Genomic DNA, 18,097 nt, shown 5'->3' with positions numbered 1-18,097 from the left:
TTTGCAAAATATAAGAAGGAAAAAAGTCTGGAAAACAAATTTTTTAACCTTACTCAATTATGCTTTTTCAATACCAACCCAGACTTGGAAAATGATGAAAACAAATTTCATACTTTTCAGGACTGTTCAAGACTGCGTCAAAATGCTCCTTGTATTTAGCTCTCTAAATCTCCCTTCACGTACCCTTTACTATCCCTGATGAAGAAAAGAAACCCCTCTGCATGATGCTACAACCACTGTCAAGGTATTATATAGTGTGTTCAAGGTGTTGTGTAGTGTTAATTTATGCAGTTTGTGACAAATAGATGTCCTGTCAACATATTACCTCAACTATATATCTCTGCAACTACTCCAGACTTACCATGGGCCTCCTGGCTACTTCTCTCATTCATACTTATCTTGTCTAGACACAGACACCGGGGGGCTCTACTTACTAATGACCAAGGCAATTGGCTACATTGGATTTTATTTAGGGGTATTAGAACAAGGGGGACAGAATACAAAAATGCATGCAACACCAGATTTTTATTAGTCAAAACCTTTAAAAACCCTGTATAATTCTTATTCTACTTCACAATTGTAAGCTACTTTGTTTCAAGTTTATAATTGTAACATTAGGAAATGGGAAAATCTTTAGGCAGTAAGGGGTTCTAATGCAACACAGCAAACGGAAGGAAGGAAGGAAGGAAGGAAAGAAGGAAGGAAGGAAGGAAGGAAGGAAGGACACAACCAGGCAGGAGGAAAGGACAGATGGTAGCAGGTTACAACACAAGAAAGAAAGAAAGGAAGAACAGGAGGAATGGAAGCACGGCACTAGGAAGGAAAGAAGAAAAACAAGGACAATAAGAAAGAAGGACACAAGAACACAAGGAATGACGGAAGGAAGGTATGGAGGAAATGAGTGAAGGAAGTAAGGAGGGAATGAAAGAATAAAGGAAGGAAGGCAGTGAACCAGAAAGGAAAGAAGGAAAGCAAGGACATAAAGAAAGAAGGACACAAGGAAGGAAGGAAAGAGGGTGCTGAAGAAATGAAGGAAAGAAGGAAGGAAGGAAGGACAAAAGGGCAAAAAGTAGAAATGGATGGAAGTAAAAGGTCAGAAAGGAAAGACACAATGAGGAATAGAAGGGCATAAGGAAGACAGGAAAGAAGAAGGAAATGAGAGTCAGAAAAGGACAAAGGACACAAGGAAGGATAAAGGGAAGTAAGGACATGTGGAAATAAGTCAAGAAGGACAAAAGGAAGGAAGCAAGGAAGGAAGGACATTTAAGCAATGGAATAAAGAGCAAAGTCTGAATATATTTTTCCATTGTCTTATTTTCTTTTTCCACTTATTCAGAGTTGGAAAAAACCTGAAATCTAATTTCATACTGTTCCAGACTGCATGGGAAATCTGTAATATAAAACCAACCTTTAAATAAAAGGTTAATAATTAAATACAACACATATTTAGGTAAAACATGGCAACACAATAAAATGAAGCTACCTCTTGTGCACATCTTGTTTATTCAAGACAACCATTTTTATACGGATTATATGGATTGTGCAGACACTTATCAAATATCGTACATTTAAGCAAAATGTCATTAAACTTCTACTTATTACTGCAAATGCATCCAAATTTAGTAGTAGCTCTGTATGTACACGTGTAGACAGGTAGAACAGAAAAAAAAAAAAACATAAAGGGAAACTGCAGGAAACGGAAAAGGATTTATGAGGCTACTTGCCTTGGTTGCACAGGGAGCCCGTGAAGCCAGAGAGGCACTCGCAGTGACCAGTAACGTGATGGCAAGGCCCGATGCTGTGCACACACTGCGGACATGTCTGGCTGCAGCGGTGACCGTAGAACCCCGGAGAGCAGACTGCAGCCAGCAGAGCGTGGCAGGGGAAAGGAGAGCAAATCAGTCACCAATGTTGATGGAACAAGAGGTATATAATTATTGGACACAGCATGACAAGAGCGATCAAGGGAGTAGAGAAAAATCAACACTGAAGGAATTAAAAGCAGTGGAGACAAGGAGCGCGTGTGAAGGGGAGAGTGGAAGCAGTAAAGGCTGTCATTATTGTAATCACCGGGATTTTATCTGCTATGTCAGACAGAATAGTAGGAGTTAAGAGAAATGTAAAAATATTTTTCTGTGTTAAGAGTTAAAAGCAGCTTTATGATCTAAAAAATAAATAAAAAATCAGGAAACGATAAACAACCCTGTGTCGGTAATGTACTGAAAGAATATAAATCCAATAGTACTGTATTATAAAATGTTGTTTTGCTAGTATCACATACAAAGGTCCTAAATATTGGAAACGTAATAAGAGGCTGTAGCTGATGAAACTATTAGATATAACACTGGCTTGCAAAAGTATTTACACCCCTGGTACTTTGTCACATTGTGGCACCACAAACTTACAAGTATTTTGGGAGGGATTAAATGTCACAGATTAACACAATGCAGTACATATCTGTGAAGTAAAAGGAAAAAGACACATGGTTTTCTAATAAAAAAATATCGGAAAAAGTAGGGGATCATTTGTTTTCAGCCCCCTTTGTTTCAAAACAATTTTGCAGAACATTTTAGCTGCGGTTAGAGCTGATAGTCTTTTGGGGTATGCTCCTACCAGCTTTGCACATGTTGAGACATGCTGAGACATTCTTTGCACAAAAGTAGAAAAAACTCAGTCAGATTCAATGGAGAGCACATATGAACATATGAAGTTTTTTCACAGATTCTCAATTGGATTAAAGTCTGGACTCTGACTGGGTTATTCCAACACATGAACCTGTATCTGTGACTCCATGTGTAGGGTTGCTGGAAATTGCTAAAGATAACCATCCCACAGTATGATGCTGCCACCGCCATGTTTCACCCTGGGGATTATGTGTTCAGGGTGCGTTTTTTCCTGCACACACCATTTTACATGTAGGACAGCATGTTCCATTTTAACTAGTCTACCCTGAGCACCTTCTTCCACATATTTGCTGTGTCCCTTACTTGGATTGTGGCAAACCATAATTGGGATTTGTTTTGGCTTTCTTTCAGCAATGACTTTCTTCTTGCCACACTTCAATTAAGAGCAGATTGCATGAGTTGTCCTGTCAACAGAATCCCCATCGTGAGCTGTAAATCTCTGCAGCTCCTCCAGAGTTGGCCTCTAGACAGCTTCTCTGATTAATGTGGTCCTTGCTTGGCTTGTCATCCCACCTACGAAGGCCATGTCTTGGTAGGTTTGTTCCTGTGACAAACTCTTTTCATTTTAGGTTAAGCAGGAGTTCAGAAGAAACTTTGGGATGTTGCCTTATGACCTAACCCTTCTTTAAACCTCTCCACATCTTTATCCCTGACCTTCCTGCTGCGTTCCTTGGTCTTCTCGATGCTGTTTTTTTTCCTGAGGCCTCCACCAAACCACTGTATTTATACTGAGATTAAACGGCACATAGGTCAGCTTTGTTTCCTAATTAGGTAACTTCCAAGGCAGAATTTTGCACAGGATTTTATTTAGCACTATCAGAGTTAGGAGAGCTGAAAGCATTTCCATATGAGAATTTTAAAATTTCTATTTGTAAAAAAATGTAAAACCATGTTTAATTTTTCTTGCATTTTAAAATACCTTAAAGTTTGTGGATTTAATGTGATACAATTATCAACAAGTTCAAAAGGAATGAATACTTTGCAAGGTTCTGTATAGTGATTTGGAGAAAATTCTTCTTCCAGCCTAGATATTCTCAGGACACAATCAGCCAAACACAGACCTTTAAAAAACTGATAATGAAGTCACAGTAATGGTATGACAAGCCAGTAGGTGTTAATTGTAAAGTATTTCAGGCATCATGAGTAATCCATATTACCAAACTCTGGCGAAGTATGTGTTGTCTCAAATGAAATTAAAATAATCACCTACATGCACACACACAGATTGTGAGTTGTAATCATTTTACCTGTTGAGTAAATTACTTGTGTAAATATTGAATTTGTCTGAGTGATTATTTCGCTCGAGGGGCAAACACGTGCTCCCACACAGCAACGCATGCAGCTTGTTTGTCCTATTTTCCATTCAAATTGATGTTTACAGGTTTGTGGTTGTGAATGCCGCTCCCAATCAGTGAGCTCCTCACTTGAGAGCGACTTCAGACACGACTTCCCCCCCATTTTTCCAGAGAGCAGAGCTGGAGCTCCCAGTGAGCATACCCACTGATGAGCCTCAGGCAAGGACCAAGTCTCCCACTGTGAGCTGGTTGTTAAGGACAGTGTAGGAGGACTAGGGGCGTGTGTGTGTTTACATGTGTGTGTGTGTGTCTGGGGGATGCCATAGGGAAAACGATGCTGTGATTAAGTGATAGCTGTGATGAAGGATTTACACTCAAGCCGCCCTGACCGACAGCTGAGTGCCTCTCCTCAGTTGGCTCAACCTTTAACAATTCTTCAAAGATCAAAACAAGGTCAGCGCTGTGATGGAGTTTGTTACCGCTGCAGCTCTCAGTGTCAGCCAGTTATCGCTCAAAGCCTTGGATCAAGAGAGGTTGACTTTTTTTTTTTCCCCAGAAAACAGGAGGCTCACTTCTTTTACACGAGGTCCCTCTGTATCCAGGTGCGCACACACACGTGCCGTCCTCGGGAGAGCAGGACCCTCCGTTCTGACAGGAACAGCTGACTGAACAGTTGGGTCCCCAGAAGCCTTGTGGGCACACGTTATCACAGTGGATTCCTGCAGGCGCATTAACAAAACGAATATTCAGCGGATGCAAAGTAAGAGGGAAAAAAATAACTGGTTTGCTGCAACATTCTAAATAGCCATCTGTAAAAACACATCGTTAACAGGGACAGTATTCACAATGCCCGATATTAACAGATCTATGCAGGGTTATTCAATCATCATGGATCCTCAAATGATTTTAGTTCTGAATTAAGCATCCAGTTTGAAGTGTGTGTGTGTGTGTGTGTGTGTGTGTGTGTGTGTGTGTTCCAAAACCAGCCCATCTTTCACACTCCATTTCTCCTTTCCAAATGTATTTTATATTTGATCTGACTGGGGCTCCTTGCCAGTGCACTGTGTTGATTAACAGGGTTGGGCCTCCAGAGCCCGAGCTTGTCTCCCATTCTCTTTCAGCAAAGCTGGGGTTGTGTACAGAGCTGAAGGGAGGTACTCAGGCTACAAGAGCACAAACTGGAAGTGTCACAGTGTGTTTGGTGCAGCTCCAACCAAAAAAAAAAGAAACAAAAACGCAGCATCCACACAGGGTTCTCGGTGTGCACATGAATGCATTAGCACATCCACCAGAGCAGCAGCGCCTTTTCTCTCAGCCTCTCAGAAAAGTGAGATGAAAGGAGAAAAGTTACACGTACTGTGCTACATACAGACATGTAGCTTCTTAAAGAGTAATATACTTTATGTAAGCGCAGCTGCACACAAGCATACCCAAACTCCCATACAGTCATGTTCAAGTCTCATTTGAAATTTCCTTTGAATAAGAATATCAGAGGAAGGTGCATTCAACGCACAACCTTTGAATTAAACCTGGACTAAACTCTTGGGAGCCATGTTATACAGTAACCACAGCACTTGAGGGCAGGCATAGAGAGGTAAAAGTAGAGGAAATGTTAGCAATGCTGGGATGAGGGGGGAGATTTAGACATGAGCAGAGCTGTGGACATCAAAAGGAAAGCAAGGCATGTGTTATTCTGGGCCAGCCAGAATGAAAAACTGTGACTGCCTTCACTGTGGGAAAATGATTGCAGACAGAGCATTGCTTTTCTCAGAGTAATGGTGACAAACAGAGGGGCTTTGCATGCCTGAAAGAAAGAGTGAGGGAAAGTTGAACTGAGGTCCTTTGCTAAAAATTGTCAGCAGTGCCACTATTCATTTTTCTTTTTTGTTCTTGCTCCCTTGCACATAGACACGCTGTCTTAGGGCCGGCTCTGGTAAACATTGCCTCTTAAAATCATGCATACCCTTAGAAAGTCTTAACATTTTGTTACATTACAACAAACAATGTATTTTAGAAAACGTTTTGTCATGACCAAAACAAGGTAGTGCATAGTTGTAAAGTGGAAGGAAAATGATACTCCGTTTTCTTTTTTGTGAATAACAATAGTTTTTAGAAGCATTTTGTTTTAATTACAGTTGCTACTTTTGGAGTATGGCTCGACCAACTTTCACATCTAAAGATGAAAAGTTTTACCTATTACCTATATTATTGCAAAATAGCTGAAGTTCAGATTGGGTTGAGAGCGTCTGTGAACAACAATTGTAAATCTTGTCACAGATTTTTATTGGATTCACATCTGCCCTCTGACAGGGTAATTTCTAACAGGAGTGTACTTTGATATCATTCCATTGTAGCTGTGGCTGTATGTTCAGGGTTGTTTTCCTGGAAGGTTAACCGCTGCTCTGCCTCGTCGTTTACAGCCTCTAATAGGTTTTCTTCCAGGATTGGCCCGTATTTATCCATAACCCCATCAACTCTGACACAATGAAGAAAAGACTGTCAACAGCACAATGCTGCCGCCACTATGTGTCACCATGAGAAGGATGTGTTCAGGGTGATATGTAGTGTTAGTTTTCCACCACAACTAGCCTTTTACAGTATTTTAGGCCAAAATGTTTACATTTTTATACCTTCGATGTTGTGACCCCAACATGACAACAACAATAAGAACTTCTTACTACTTTCTTTCAAATATGTTTTTTCTTCTTTTCACTCTTCTGTAAAGGTCAGATTTGTAGAGTGCACCAGTGATAGTTGTGCTGGACAGAGATTCTCTCACCTGAGCAGTGGATCTCTGCACCTTCTTCAGAGTTACCGTGGACCTCTCTGATTAATGCTTTAGTTGCTACGCTTGTCAATTTAAAAGGATGCACATGTGTTTGTCGGTTTGCGGCTGTGCCATTTTCAATTTTCAGATTGTGGATTGAACAGTGCTCATTGGGACGTTCAAAACTAAGTACACCCTGGTTCAAATATCACCCAACTGTTCTGCCTGGTGTGTTTCTTGATCTTCAGGATGTTTGCTCACTAACGAGATCTGCACCGAACAGCTATATTTATACTAAGAAAAAATGACAATGATGGACTCCATTTAGGTGACTTTTGAAGACAGCTGGCCACATTGGCTTTTGTTTAGGAGCATCAGAGAAAAGAAGGCAGAATACATATACACACCGCACTTAAGGGATATTTATTTGTTAAAGATTTTTTTAAATCACGTGCTTTTCAATCTACTTGTAATTATGACTTTCTTTGGGTACTTTGTTTGTCACAAAGAATCCCAATAAAATACATTGAATTTGTGGTTGTTGAACATCAAGTGCAATGAATACTTTTACAAGGCAGTGTGTCGACAAAGTCTCTTTACAAATAAAGGTAAATGTGTTGTTTAACATTACATAGTCTCAACATAAAGTTTCTTTGTTTGCTAATGTCAGGCTTATGACAGCCCAGCAACAACCATGTAAATCTGCCACTATATACTCCAGTCAAGCTTCATGGCATTCCCTGCAAACCTCATAAAAATACTAACAGCTAACTGACTGTAAAAAGCCATACCATCTCTGAACTGAGCACACCCAGGGATATGACAGAGTATGTGTAAAATAAAATAGTATTAGACTTTCCGTAAATAGACATTTTACTCCATCCCTATGACTATGCTGTATCCGATCCTACAAAGTCCTCTCCTTTGCGGTTCAAGTGTGTACTTGTGCATGTTTGTGTGACCCACTGGTCTGCACAGTGCCCCCAGCCCTGCACCCTGGTGACTCAATTAAGTCTGACAGATGGTCCCGACCTGTGCAGGATTCAGAGCATGAGAGGCCCATTATGTCGTCTTCATTCCCGCAGCTAATAAAACCCACATTGTTTCCAGGAATAAATGCCCTAAGCTCAGGAGGCTGAATGGAGTGCGCTGCTGGGGGCTCACAGGCTTGACCTTTTCTCCTGAGTTTTACCCCCTACCTGAAATTCTCCTGTCTACCTGGACCCAAAGACCGGATCCTCAATTAGCACCCTGTATTTGACATTCAGAAACTACATCATTTTTGAGAAAAATGATCTTCACCCTTGCTCTGTCATTCACATTTCCTTCAGCAGCTCTTTCCAACAGTGCAAATTATTTTGATTATGAGAGACACGGACTGTACATACATCAGTACAAGTATTTGGATGTAAGGGAAATCCTTTAATATTCCATGATCAAATTTCAGTGATGATTCAGTTAGGTCAAATACTAACTCGAAACTTTGAAAATGAAAAAAGTCCACAAGCAGTTTTGCAAGGTTTCCAAACCTTTCTTAAAATACCTGACCCTGCCAACCTACATCCCCTAATTTCCCTAATTACAACTTAAGGGGTCATTGACCAAAAAACCCCATAACCTTTTAAGCAGTATACAGTAAACTTTTGCCACTCAGCATTGTGTAAATGTGAAGTTTTATCATAAAGTGTAGCTTTTGTTGCGATATAGCAAAAACTATTTTTTTTATGTAAATGAGGATGGCCTTGTCATAATGTGGTTTGTGAAGTACTCAAATGCAGAGTTTGGCCTCTAATAATGAAAAAAAAAAAAAAAAAATTACAACAGTTGCACTGGACGAACAGGACATCAAACATGGGCAGAGTCACTGACATGGAGCAGACATGATATATAAAAAAAAAAGAAACACAGAGAACAAAGTGTTTGTTGTATATACGAACAATCTATCTATCTATCTATCTATCTATCTATCTATCTATCTATCTATCTATCTATCTATCTATCTATCTATCTATCTATCTATCTATCTATCTATCTATCTATCTATCTATCTATCTATCTATCTATCTATCTATCTATCTATCTATCTATCTATCTATCTATCTATCTATCTATCTATCTATCTATCTATCTATCTATCTATCTATCTATCTATCTATCTATCTATCTATCTATCTATCTATCAGGGAGGAGATGGTATGCTGAACACAGGTGTGAGTGATCCAGGTAATGGACAGGCACAGGTGGGTTGACTGAGCTATCCATAAAGGATCCAATACATACAAGATTTTTTAAGGGGGGAATTAAGATTTAGAAGTTATAGGCCAAAGCACATAGACATTAGCCTTAGCACCATATCCTGGTGGGCAGAAGTGAATTTTTGTGTCTGAGTAGCAGTATAGGGACTTATAGCTTCCAAAGAACAATGCCAGTTTTTTTCTAAGCTTGGCTGCAGTGTGAGTTTTATTGCAAGAAGAAAAACAGAGCAATTATAATAGGTTTCCATGCCCCTCTAGATGTATTGAAATGCCGCTGCTTTTTGCAGCCTTGTTTCTTTGCTTCTGTAGGCCTGGACCCCTCATAAATATCATGGGCACAACCAAAAAATAGAAAGGAACTCTGGCCTAAACATTTGCCTAAGTCGGATAAGTTGATTCTGCTGAGTCGTAAAAACCAATATTAGATGTAATAAAAGCATGAGTGCACACCAGCACCCATTGTATGAGCCAAAATAATCAAATTAGAGCTAAAGTCTCAACATCTCTAATCCCGCTACGCCACTGGTTCAATGGCCAAACAAACTATTAATGAAACCCTGCTTAGAGATCCTGAAAACACACAGAACAAAACAAACCATATTTTTTCCGTAAATCAGTGTTCTTGAGGAGCTTCTGATGTCTTTGATTTTGTGCTGAAGAGGCTGATTAATAGATCAATTTCAGGACTTCTAAGATGAGCCTCCTTCTACTCTTGAGGAAGCAGCACTGACCTGTCCAGCCTGGGTAGCAGCGACAGTAGCCACTCACAGGGTCACAGCCGTCAGCGTGACTACAGTCGCACCGCTCACGGCATTCCAGCCCATAGGTGCCATCCTGACAATGACAGCAACTTTAGTTGGAGAACACATGGCAGCTGGTAATGGTTTGGGTTACTTTCTCATTGACTTAACACTTACAGGACAGGACTCGTGACAGTGCTCCCCTCTCCACCCGGAAGAACAAGCACAGGTGCCGTCCACGGGGTCACATGCAGCTCCATTGCTGCATAAGCATGTCTGATTACAGCCCAGACCCCACTTACCGCTGGAACAAGGAATGGAGCAGTCCACACCCTGCCAGCCTTGAACAGAGGAGAGAACAGAGAAAAATAATATTCCAGATGTTTAATCAAAACACTTATTTGAAGAAAATGGAGATATTATAAAAACAAAATCCCTTAGAAATAGCTTAGATTTTGGCCCATTCTTCCTGACAGAACTAACCAGGGGTGAGAGTGGTTTTAAATTATTGCCATATATATATATATATATATATATATATATATATATATATATATATATATATATATATATATATATATATATATGTGTGTGTGTGTGTGTGTGTGTTAATTGTGATTCTCATCTGTGGCCCCCTCGAGATCTCTCTCTCTCAGCAAAGTTCAAACTCAAACTATTTCATCTTCAGTTTCCGTCTTTTCTTTTGAACAAAGAGGTTATTGTTCTCTGTGTTGTGGTCAAGTTTTGATTTCATTTCAATAAAAAATTTTACAGTTCGGTTGTTTTTGCGGTTTTTATTTAAAGGTCTGTAGATGGTAAGTGATATACTGTTCGTCCTGCCCTAATGCAAGCGGCGTTTTTTTATGTCTGTGCCCCACCTGTGTAAAATATCCCAGTCCATTAAATCGAACGCACCGATCTCCTTGGCAACTGCTCTGTTTTGGAGGTAAGCGCGCATGCGCTCTCGTGTAGTGCATGTGAAATCTCTGGTCGTAAGCGGTGTTTTCGAGCTATACTGTGTTGTTGTAATTCAGCAAAATAACATGAAACACAACTAGTTTTTCTCCCTTTGCTTTTAACTGGGATATTTAGCAGCGGGCAGACAGACATTAAACGTAGCGGTGCTCGTTTTAAAGGCCGGCCGTTCATAAAAGCCGCGAGCTCCGAGGGGAGAGAAGCAAAGCAAGAGCATTGAGGCTCCAGCATAGCAGAACAGTTCAGAAACAAATTGGAATGAGGGTAAAATAACTATTTATAAACAGATTAAGTTGTATTTTAGACTGCCTATTCTTAGCGGATCTGATCTTCTTTGTGTGCTCATAAATTTTTGCAGCCGTAACTGGTTCTGGATGACGGCTTCATAACAGACAGCCGTTCTTCCTTCTTCCCGATACTGCGTACCGGCGCAGAATCTTTTAGTGGTATGCAGTACCGGACCGTACCGGCTCACTTTCACCCCTGGTTGTAACTGAGTCAGAGTTGTAGGCCGCATTGTTCCCACATGTTTTTAGCTCTGCCCACTAGTTTTCTAAGGGGACTGAGATCAGGACTTTGTGACGTTGACACCAAAAAATTTACTTTGTTGCCCCTACACGACTTGGTAACTAATTTGGCTGTGTGCCTATGGTCATTGTCCATTTAGAAGACTGTCTTGAGATGTTGCTTCAGTATTTCCACCTAATGTTCTCTACTCATGACGCCTTCTTTTTGTAAACTGTATCACTTTCTACTGTAGCAAAACGTAGTTTTGCAGGTTCATTGTCTTCATTCTCCTCTTGCTCTGGGTCAGACTCTGGCTCGAACATGTAAGGCTGGCTAGACAGCTCTTTTGTTGTTGACATCTTTTAAATCAATTTGGGAATAAATAGTTAGATAATTGCTTGTCTGTTATCGAAATACAAAAATGACCGAACGAGGTGGAGCGGCAGGCTCTGCGACCTGGAAGGCGCAAGGTGTGAAGTGCCTCAATAACATTTAAAGATACATTTTTGTTCTACAACTATCATTATTCTGAAAATGGTTTATCCCAGAATAAAATTCTATTAATTTACCTAAGATCCTAACAATGGAATAGGAGGATCTTACTTCTCACCAAGCAGGGTCAGGCCAAGCAAGGTTGAGGGAGACATTTCATTCAGGCATTTCATTTTTCAGTCACATTAAATAATGTTCATGTAACATTTATAGTTGTATAACCTATCATAGTTGGCTTTCATGCCTCACTCTTGTTAAATTCTATCTGCATTATAGATCCTTGCACTTTAAACAATAGCAGAATTGCACGTAAGTAAACATTTTAAATTTACCCTGCCACAACAAAGTCCTGGCATAAGATATGTAGAATGCAACAACATGAGTTTTGACATTTAGGACATCAAATGTGTGAATCAAACACGTCATTTAAATGCTGCTAGAAGATTTTAGAAAAGTTAACATTTAGTGTATGATTACAGATTATGATGGCAAAAGATGCTGCATGTGATGTTATGGTAATAAATAAATCTTCATGAAGCTGTAAATATTTTGTAACCGAATGTCAATGATATTTAAGGAGCATATGATGAAGGAATAGTGAAGAAGAAGAAGATGGTAAACAAACTGAACTGTTTTTTACTATGACTGCAAAGTCATTCTGGGTGCGAGAGATTTTGGCTTGTAGCTGCTATAATTGCTTAGGCTTTATGAAAACTATAGTATGGCTGATAATCTGATAAATAAATGATGAACTTTATTATTACTGCCTTCATTGAAGGGTGAGTAAATTTGTTGCAAGGATTTTTTTTCAGCTGGGTAAAACATTTTATTCTGATCTACACTGCTGTAGATGTCATTATATGACATATGTTGCCTTAATTACAGGTCATTTAACAAAGTTCCATTTCACCTTGTTTTAAACTTAAAAAGTACTACTTTCTGTAACAAAACATAGAATGTATTAACACACTGCTGTTCTAAGGTATCAGAGCTCTGCTTGTATCTATGTTAGATTAATGTGTCAGCTGTGGCGCTTTTGTTTTTTGTGTTCGACAGATTTTTTTTTACACTTCATAATCTTATCTTCGCTCTGGTGTTTTCCAGCCTGTGTTAATGCTCTCACTTGGAACAGTCATTATAGGCCTTGTTGTGCCATTAAAATTAATCATTTAACAAAGTTTCCAGCCACATTGTACAGTAGTTATTTTAAGCTAAAAAGAGTAACCTCCAACAAGTGAAAGGTGGCATATGTTTAAGCTGCTCTTCTTCAGGTCACTGGTCCTTGATCATTGCTCTGATGTGTAGGTGCTCGACACCATTGTGGGCTGGAAGTGGAGGAGATTGACTGAATCAAATAGAAAGTATTGAATGGCATTTATTATGTGTGGTCTGTTTTATTGCTGTGCTGTTTTCATGTGTTTTTCTTTTTTTTGTTTGGTTGTTTGTTGTTGTTTTGATGATGAATACAAATGAAGATCAGGTAAAAATGCACACTTTGATAGGAAAACACTGAATGCAGAAATGAGGGTTAACTATTGAGCAATGAGTGTGCCGTGCGGTCACACTGTCAGATATGATAAATATTTAAATTTTATGTTTAATGCAGTGATAAATGCAGTCAACATAGCTCCATATGTAAACTACAATTTAAATGTAAACAAAACTTTGCTGAAATATAAAGCATAAAACTTTTCAGTAGACCACATATGAATTTACTAAAATCCAATATAAATTAAAGTCTAAAATAAAGATGGATACCAGGGAGAACTGAAAAACCAAAACCTTGCTTTCAATGGGAGTCTTTTCTGTGTTAGCTTACTATGTTACTAGAATTACATGCTACTCATTGATTTGGCATATCCCTCTTGATGAAATAAATGGATTTCTATTGTTGTCAGCTACAATTTTGTAGGCTGTCATACTCTACTGTTACATTCACTGCATGTAGCATGTAGTGCAGATTCTGTTTTAGAAAGCCATGCCCCTCAAGGCGCTTGTTATGCCAGAATAGTGCATTTTAAACTTACTAATCTGCTTTGAAAACGCAGTGGAAAGGCCGTTTGTCAATTATTAATGTTAGTAAGGTCAACATTTGTAGGTTTTCTGGCACCTAAATATGATGAAATATCACCTTTATATGATGTGCTGATGACGCTTTGGAATTTAATTATCCGGTTGATCTGTAAAGTAAAAAAATAGCAATGAAATAATATTTTAGTTCTGTTAGTGGAATAATCAGGATCTGTTCTGATTTGTTTTTCTTTTGTTTTTAACTCAAGTATTAAATCCTGATTAATTTAATGTATGGTGCACAGCTTGATTGAGTATTTAATTATTAATTGCAACAGTGAGAACACCTTTGTTGACACAGTCATGTGTTAGTTATCTCCACTCACCTATTAAGGACTTACTTTGTAATCTATCTGTAAATCAGATGTACAGTACCATCAGAAATAATTCCTATCCATGTTGTGTTATGTTACAGATTTATTGTCAAATAGATTTTCTTTTTTTTCTCAAAGATCTGAACAAGTACCATGTAACGTTGAGGCAAAACAGTTCTAGAGTTTTAAAATCATTACACCCATGCCTGTATTTTGTTGAAACAGTAAAGAGAACCTCAAGTCCTCTTGGGTATGTCTCCACATGCTTGGCACATCTGTTTAGGGGCATTTTCTATCATTCTTCTCTCCAGCTCAGTCAAGTTGGACGTGTCGTATCAGTAGACAGCCATTGCTAAAACCTTTTAGAAATGTTCAATTAGGCCACTCAAAGACATTCACACTCAGCCGCTTTAACTCCTCCTGTGCTATCAGGGCAGTGTGCTTTGGATCATTGTCATGTTAGAAGAAGAATTATTATCTTATTCTCAGGGCCAGAACACACTGGAGGAAGTTTCCCTAAAGAATCCCTCCATATTTGGCTGCTGCTATCTTACTCTTCTAGTCGCCCGGTTCTAGACCCTCCCCCATGCCTCACAGTAGGGATGGCGTTAGCCAAATAAGCAGTGCCTATTTTTTCTTCAGAAACGACGCCTGACGTTCAGGCCAAATTTTTTATTTTGGTTTCATCAGAACAGTAGACTGTCATGTGGCTTTTAGAAAGGGTGTGGCGTCTGTTTGGTTTCTCTACAATTAAAGCTTGGTTGATGGAGTGTATTAGCATTGGTTGACCTACTAAATGGTTCTCCTTTTACCACAAGGAAACAACTGAGCTCCAGTTTCATTAAAAATGTAGTTCTTGGTCATCTCTTTGGCCAAGGTCCTTCTTCCACAATTACTCAGTTTGGTCAAAAGGGCAGCTCTAGAGAGAGTCCACACCGTTCGGTCTAAGAGGTCTACAGATAATTCATTTGACTCATTGCTTAGTTTCTGCTAGAAACAATGACCTTATTCAGATAAATGCCCTCCGTTCCAAATCATGTTTAGTTAACTTAATTAGCTACAAGTGGAATCAAATTAAGTTGCAGAAAAATCTCTAGGAGGATCAGTAGAATTCAGACTCAGCTTAGTTTTAAATGCCATAGCAAAGGGTTAGTATTCTTATGTACTTAATGTGTTTAAATGTTTGGACTTTTTGAAAAATGTACAAAATATTAATATTAATAATTTTCAATCAGTCTGTTGTGTGATGAAATGTGAAAAAGGGAAGGGATGTGATCACTTTTAATTGTCAGAGTATATACACTAAATTAAGTAATATAATTATCGGAATCTCTACATAAAAATCCAAGTAATTTTATTAGACTTTTGTAAACAATAAAAAATACTAAAATGTTTTACACGTTCAAGTCCCTTCAGATAAATAAGTAAGGCAGTTTTTAATAATTTATGATTTTGGCACAAAATAATTGTGACTTATAGCAGTACTTTCCCCTCCGGTTCTTCATATTTTACACCTCCACACTTAAACACACCTGGTTGACATGAATGGGCTACAGCTTGATAAAGAGCTGGTGGGCTGACCCATTTTACAGAATTATGTGTGCAGGAGCAGGAGAAACACAAAAAATACAGATGGGGGAGCTGGAAATCAGCATTAGAAAACACAGGCTTAAGTGTTGCATCATTTAAAAACAGAATTTAATAAAACTTATTTATTTAAATAATGGCAAATGCAAGAAGGTTTTTTTTCAAGAAAACAACCAAAACTTTAAATTGCACTTGTGTTTAACCTGTGCATATAAAATGCTTTGTGTGTATAAATGTTTATCAATTTGACTAGTAAACATGTGAGATTTTGTTGTAGTCAGTGAAGCATCTTCTGTATCAAAACAGGGCTTGTTAACAACTTTTACCAAAAGTTAAATATTCTCTACCTTCTCTGCAAATGCAGGAGCCATCGACCGGAGAGCAAGATGCTTGATTGTGGCAGGAGCAGGTGGACATGCAGCTTGGCCCAAATAGACCAGGAGGACACACTGTAGCGCAGTCCTCACCCTGTGGAGGAAATAATGCACATTCAGGCAACCCTAAGTCATTTAGTGTAAACAGGTAAAAACAGCAGGATGAAAAGGGTTAACTGCACTTCTCTATAGATTACTGAACTGTTTACTCAGGTTGGTCATATTATACATGTGCAAAACAATGAGCAAACCAACTGTATATTTAAAGTAAAGTAAAAAAGGGAAAGGACTACACTTGATCACCTCCAAGCAATCATTTTTAAGGTTCCAATTATCCACTCTATATATTCTGACAGCACCTTCCCCCAGCCATGCTTCCTGCTTTACCCCATCTCTCGATTTTCTCCACATCTCTCTTTATACAGAAAGTCTCATCCCTTTCAACTGTGAGCCTGGCAAGACTCCAAAGGCCTGAAAATGCACACATCTCATCCATCCTTCAGCAGGCAAGCAATGATTAAATCTTCAATCTTCCCTTCTTCACTTCATTAGTAAAACTAGTTCTGTTCTCAATGGACTTCTTGTTACATAAGTTTCCGTCTTTGTCTTCTGTGATGACCAGTGGAGGAGAAAGTGTATCTTTTAACATCTACTCAGCAAAATAAATGTCAATATTCAGCATGGTGTGAGTGACTCAAACTAAATGAAGAGGACACCAGGATGTAAACAGCTTATATGTTGCAATACAGCGAACATAAGGAAACTACCAGTCAAAATGGTTTGTCTTAATTTGTATTCCTATCTATAAATTTCCTTCAAGACTGTTGGAAAACCACTTTAGGGAACTACCTCACGAAACTCATTCAGAAAATTTCAAGTGTGCAAAGCAGTAATCAAATCAAAGGGGGGCTATTTTAAAAAATCTAAAATATTGGATCTGTAGGCCACATAAAGTTTGGAGGTCTGTAGCTATTGTCTCTCCATAATGTTGGAGGTTGTTTGGGATTTTAAGTGGCAAACCACTTCATGGCTAAGTTGCTGTCATTCCCAATCACTTCCAGTTTTTTATAATGCCTCTTACAACTGACTGTGAAATATTTAATACAGAGGAAACTTCACAGCAGGACTTATTGCATTAAAACTTGGAAATGGCTCTTAAAAAAAGAGTGTGGTTTCTCTGCAACTTTTAGGAATGTATGTGAATATTTGAGCTTGTATTTATAATATAGTCCATGTCTGTATTAAAGAAAATCTATTCACATTTCAAATTCAAACTTGAAATTCAAGTCATTTGCTGGAATATCATTTCACCCTCAAAAAAATGGTTCAGTAAATCCCTGAAATCTCAAAATTACCTTAATATGTGAAGGAAATGGTAACATTCAAGGTGCCATTCTGTTTCTTGTTTTGACATGTTATAAAGCAACACAAAATAACACATTACATAGCCATTTATGGAATTTTGTTTAAACGTAACAAACTTGACATTATTGACTTGACAAAAAGTGATTAACTAAGCAGAATGCAAAAAAATAAACTCAGAACTTTTTTTTACTTGCTTCAAGATAAATTTATTTGTTGAGAAAGAAAGGAGACAAACACTTTTTCCTGATAAATTATGAAGCATTTACTTTTAATGTAAATACTAAGTAGTATAAAATAAATATTTTATTTATTTTAGATAATTTTTGTATTTTTATGTGTTTAGTTTAACCAGTGCAAAAAGTAAAGCCATCCAAGGTGGACAACTGTCTACATCATCATTAGGCACAGAGTGGGGCTTATGAGTGGTAAGAATGTCAGTGCAAGAGCTTTTGGCCCACAGTGAAAATAGGAAACAAGGGGCTAAAAACCAAACAACTAAATTCCACTAGGGGGAGAGCAAAATCTTATAGCTATCTGTGGCAGACTGCTGGCAGGACTCACTCTGGTATTAATGAGAACACCAATAAGATATCAACAGCTATGCCCTTAAGTTTCTTGTTCATGCATTAGAGGAATTATTTTGTAAAGGACATAAAGTACTCATTCTATGTC

General features: G+C 38.5%; 1 protein-coding gene across 2 annotated transcripts in view; it reads right to left on the bottom strand.

Moving 5' to 3' along the window:
* LOC124859606 (multiple epidermal growth factor-like domains protein 11) overlaps positions 1-18,097 on the bottom strand; it is a 50,622-nt gene that overhangs the window by 15,259 nt on the left and 17,266 nt on the right. For both annotated transcript variants that reach the window (XM_047352495.1, XM_047352502.1), the window contains exons 6-10: positions 16,034-16,154; positions 9,919-10,082; positions 9,733-9,835; positions 4,552-4,698; positions 1,725-1,859 (exon numbers count right to left, since the gene is read on the bottom strand). In XM_047352495.1, the coding sequence (XP_047208451.1) occupies positions 1,725-1,859; positions 4,552-4,698; positions 9,733-9,835; positions 9,919-10,082; positions 16,034-16,154 (670 nt within the window). The remainder of the gene's footprint in view (positions 1-1,724; positions 1,860-4,551; positions 4,699-9,732; positions 9,836-9,918; positions 10,083-16,033; positions 16,155-18,097) is intronic.

The sequence above is a fragment of the Girardinichthys multiradiatus genome, chromosome 2, assembly GCF_021462225.1.
Source record: "Girardinichthys multiradiatus isolate DD_20200921_A chromosome 2, DD_fGirMul_XY1, whole genome shotgun sequence".
Taxonomy (NCBI): domain Eukaryota; kingdom Metazoa; phylum Chordata; class Actinopteri; order Cyprinodontiformes; family Goodeidae; genus Girardinichthys; species Girardinichthys multiradiatus.
Note: the sequence above shows the minus strand (reverse complement) of the source record. Positions and strands in the feature narration are given on the sequence as shown.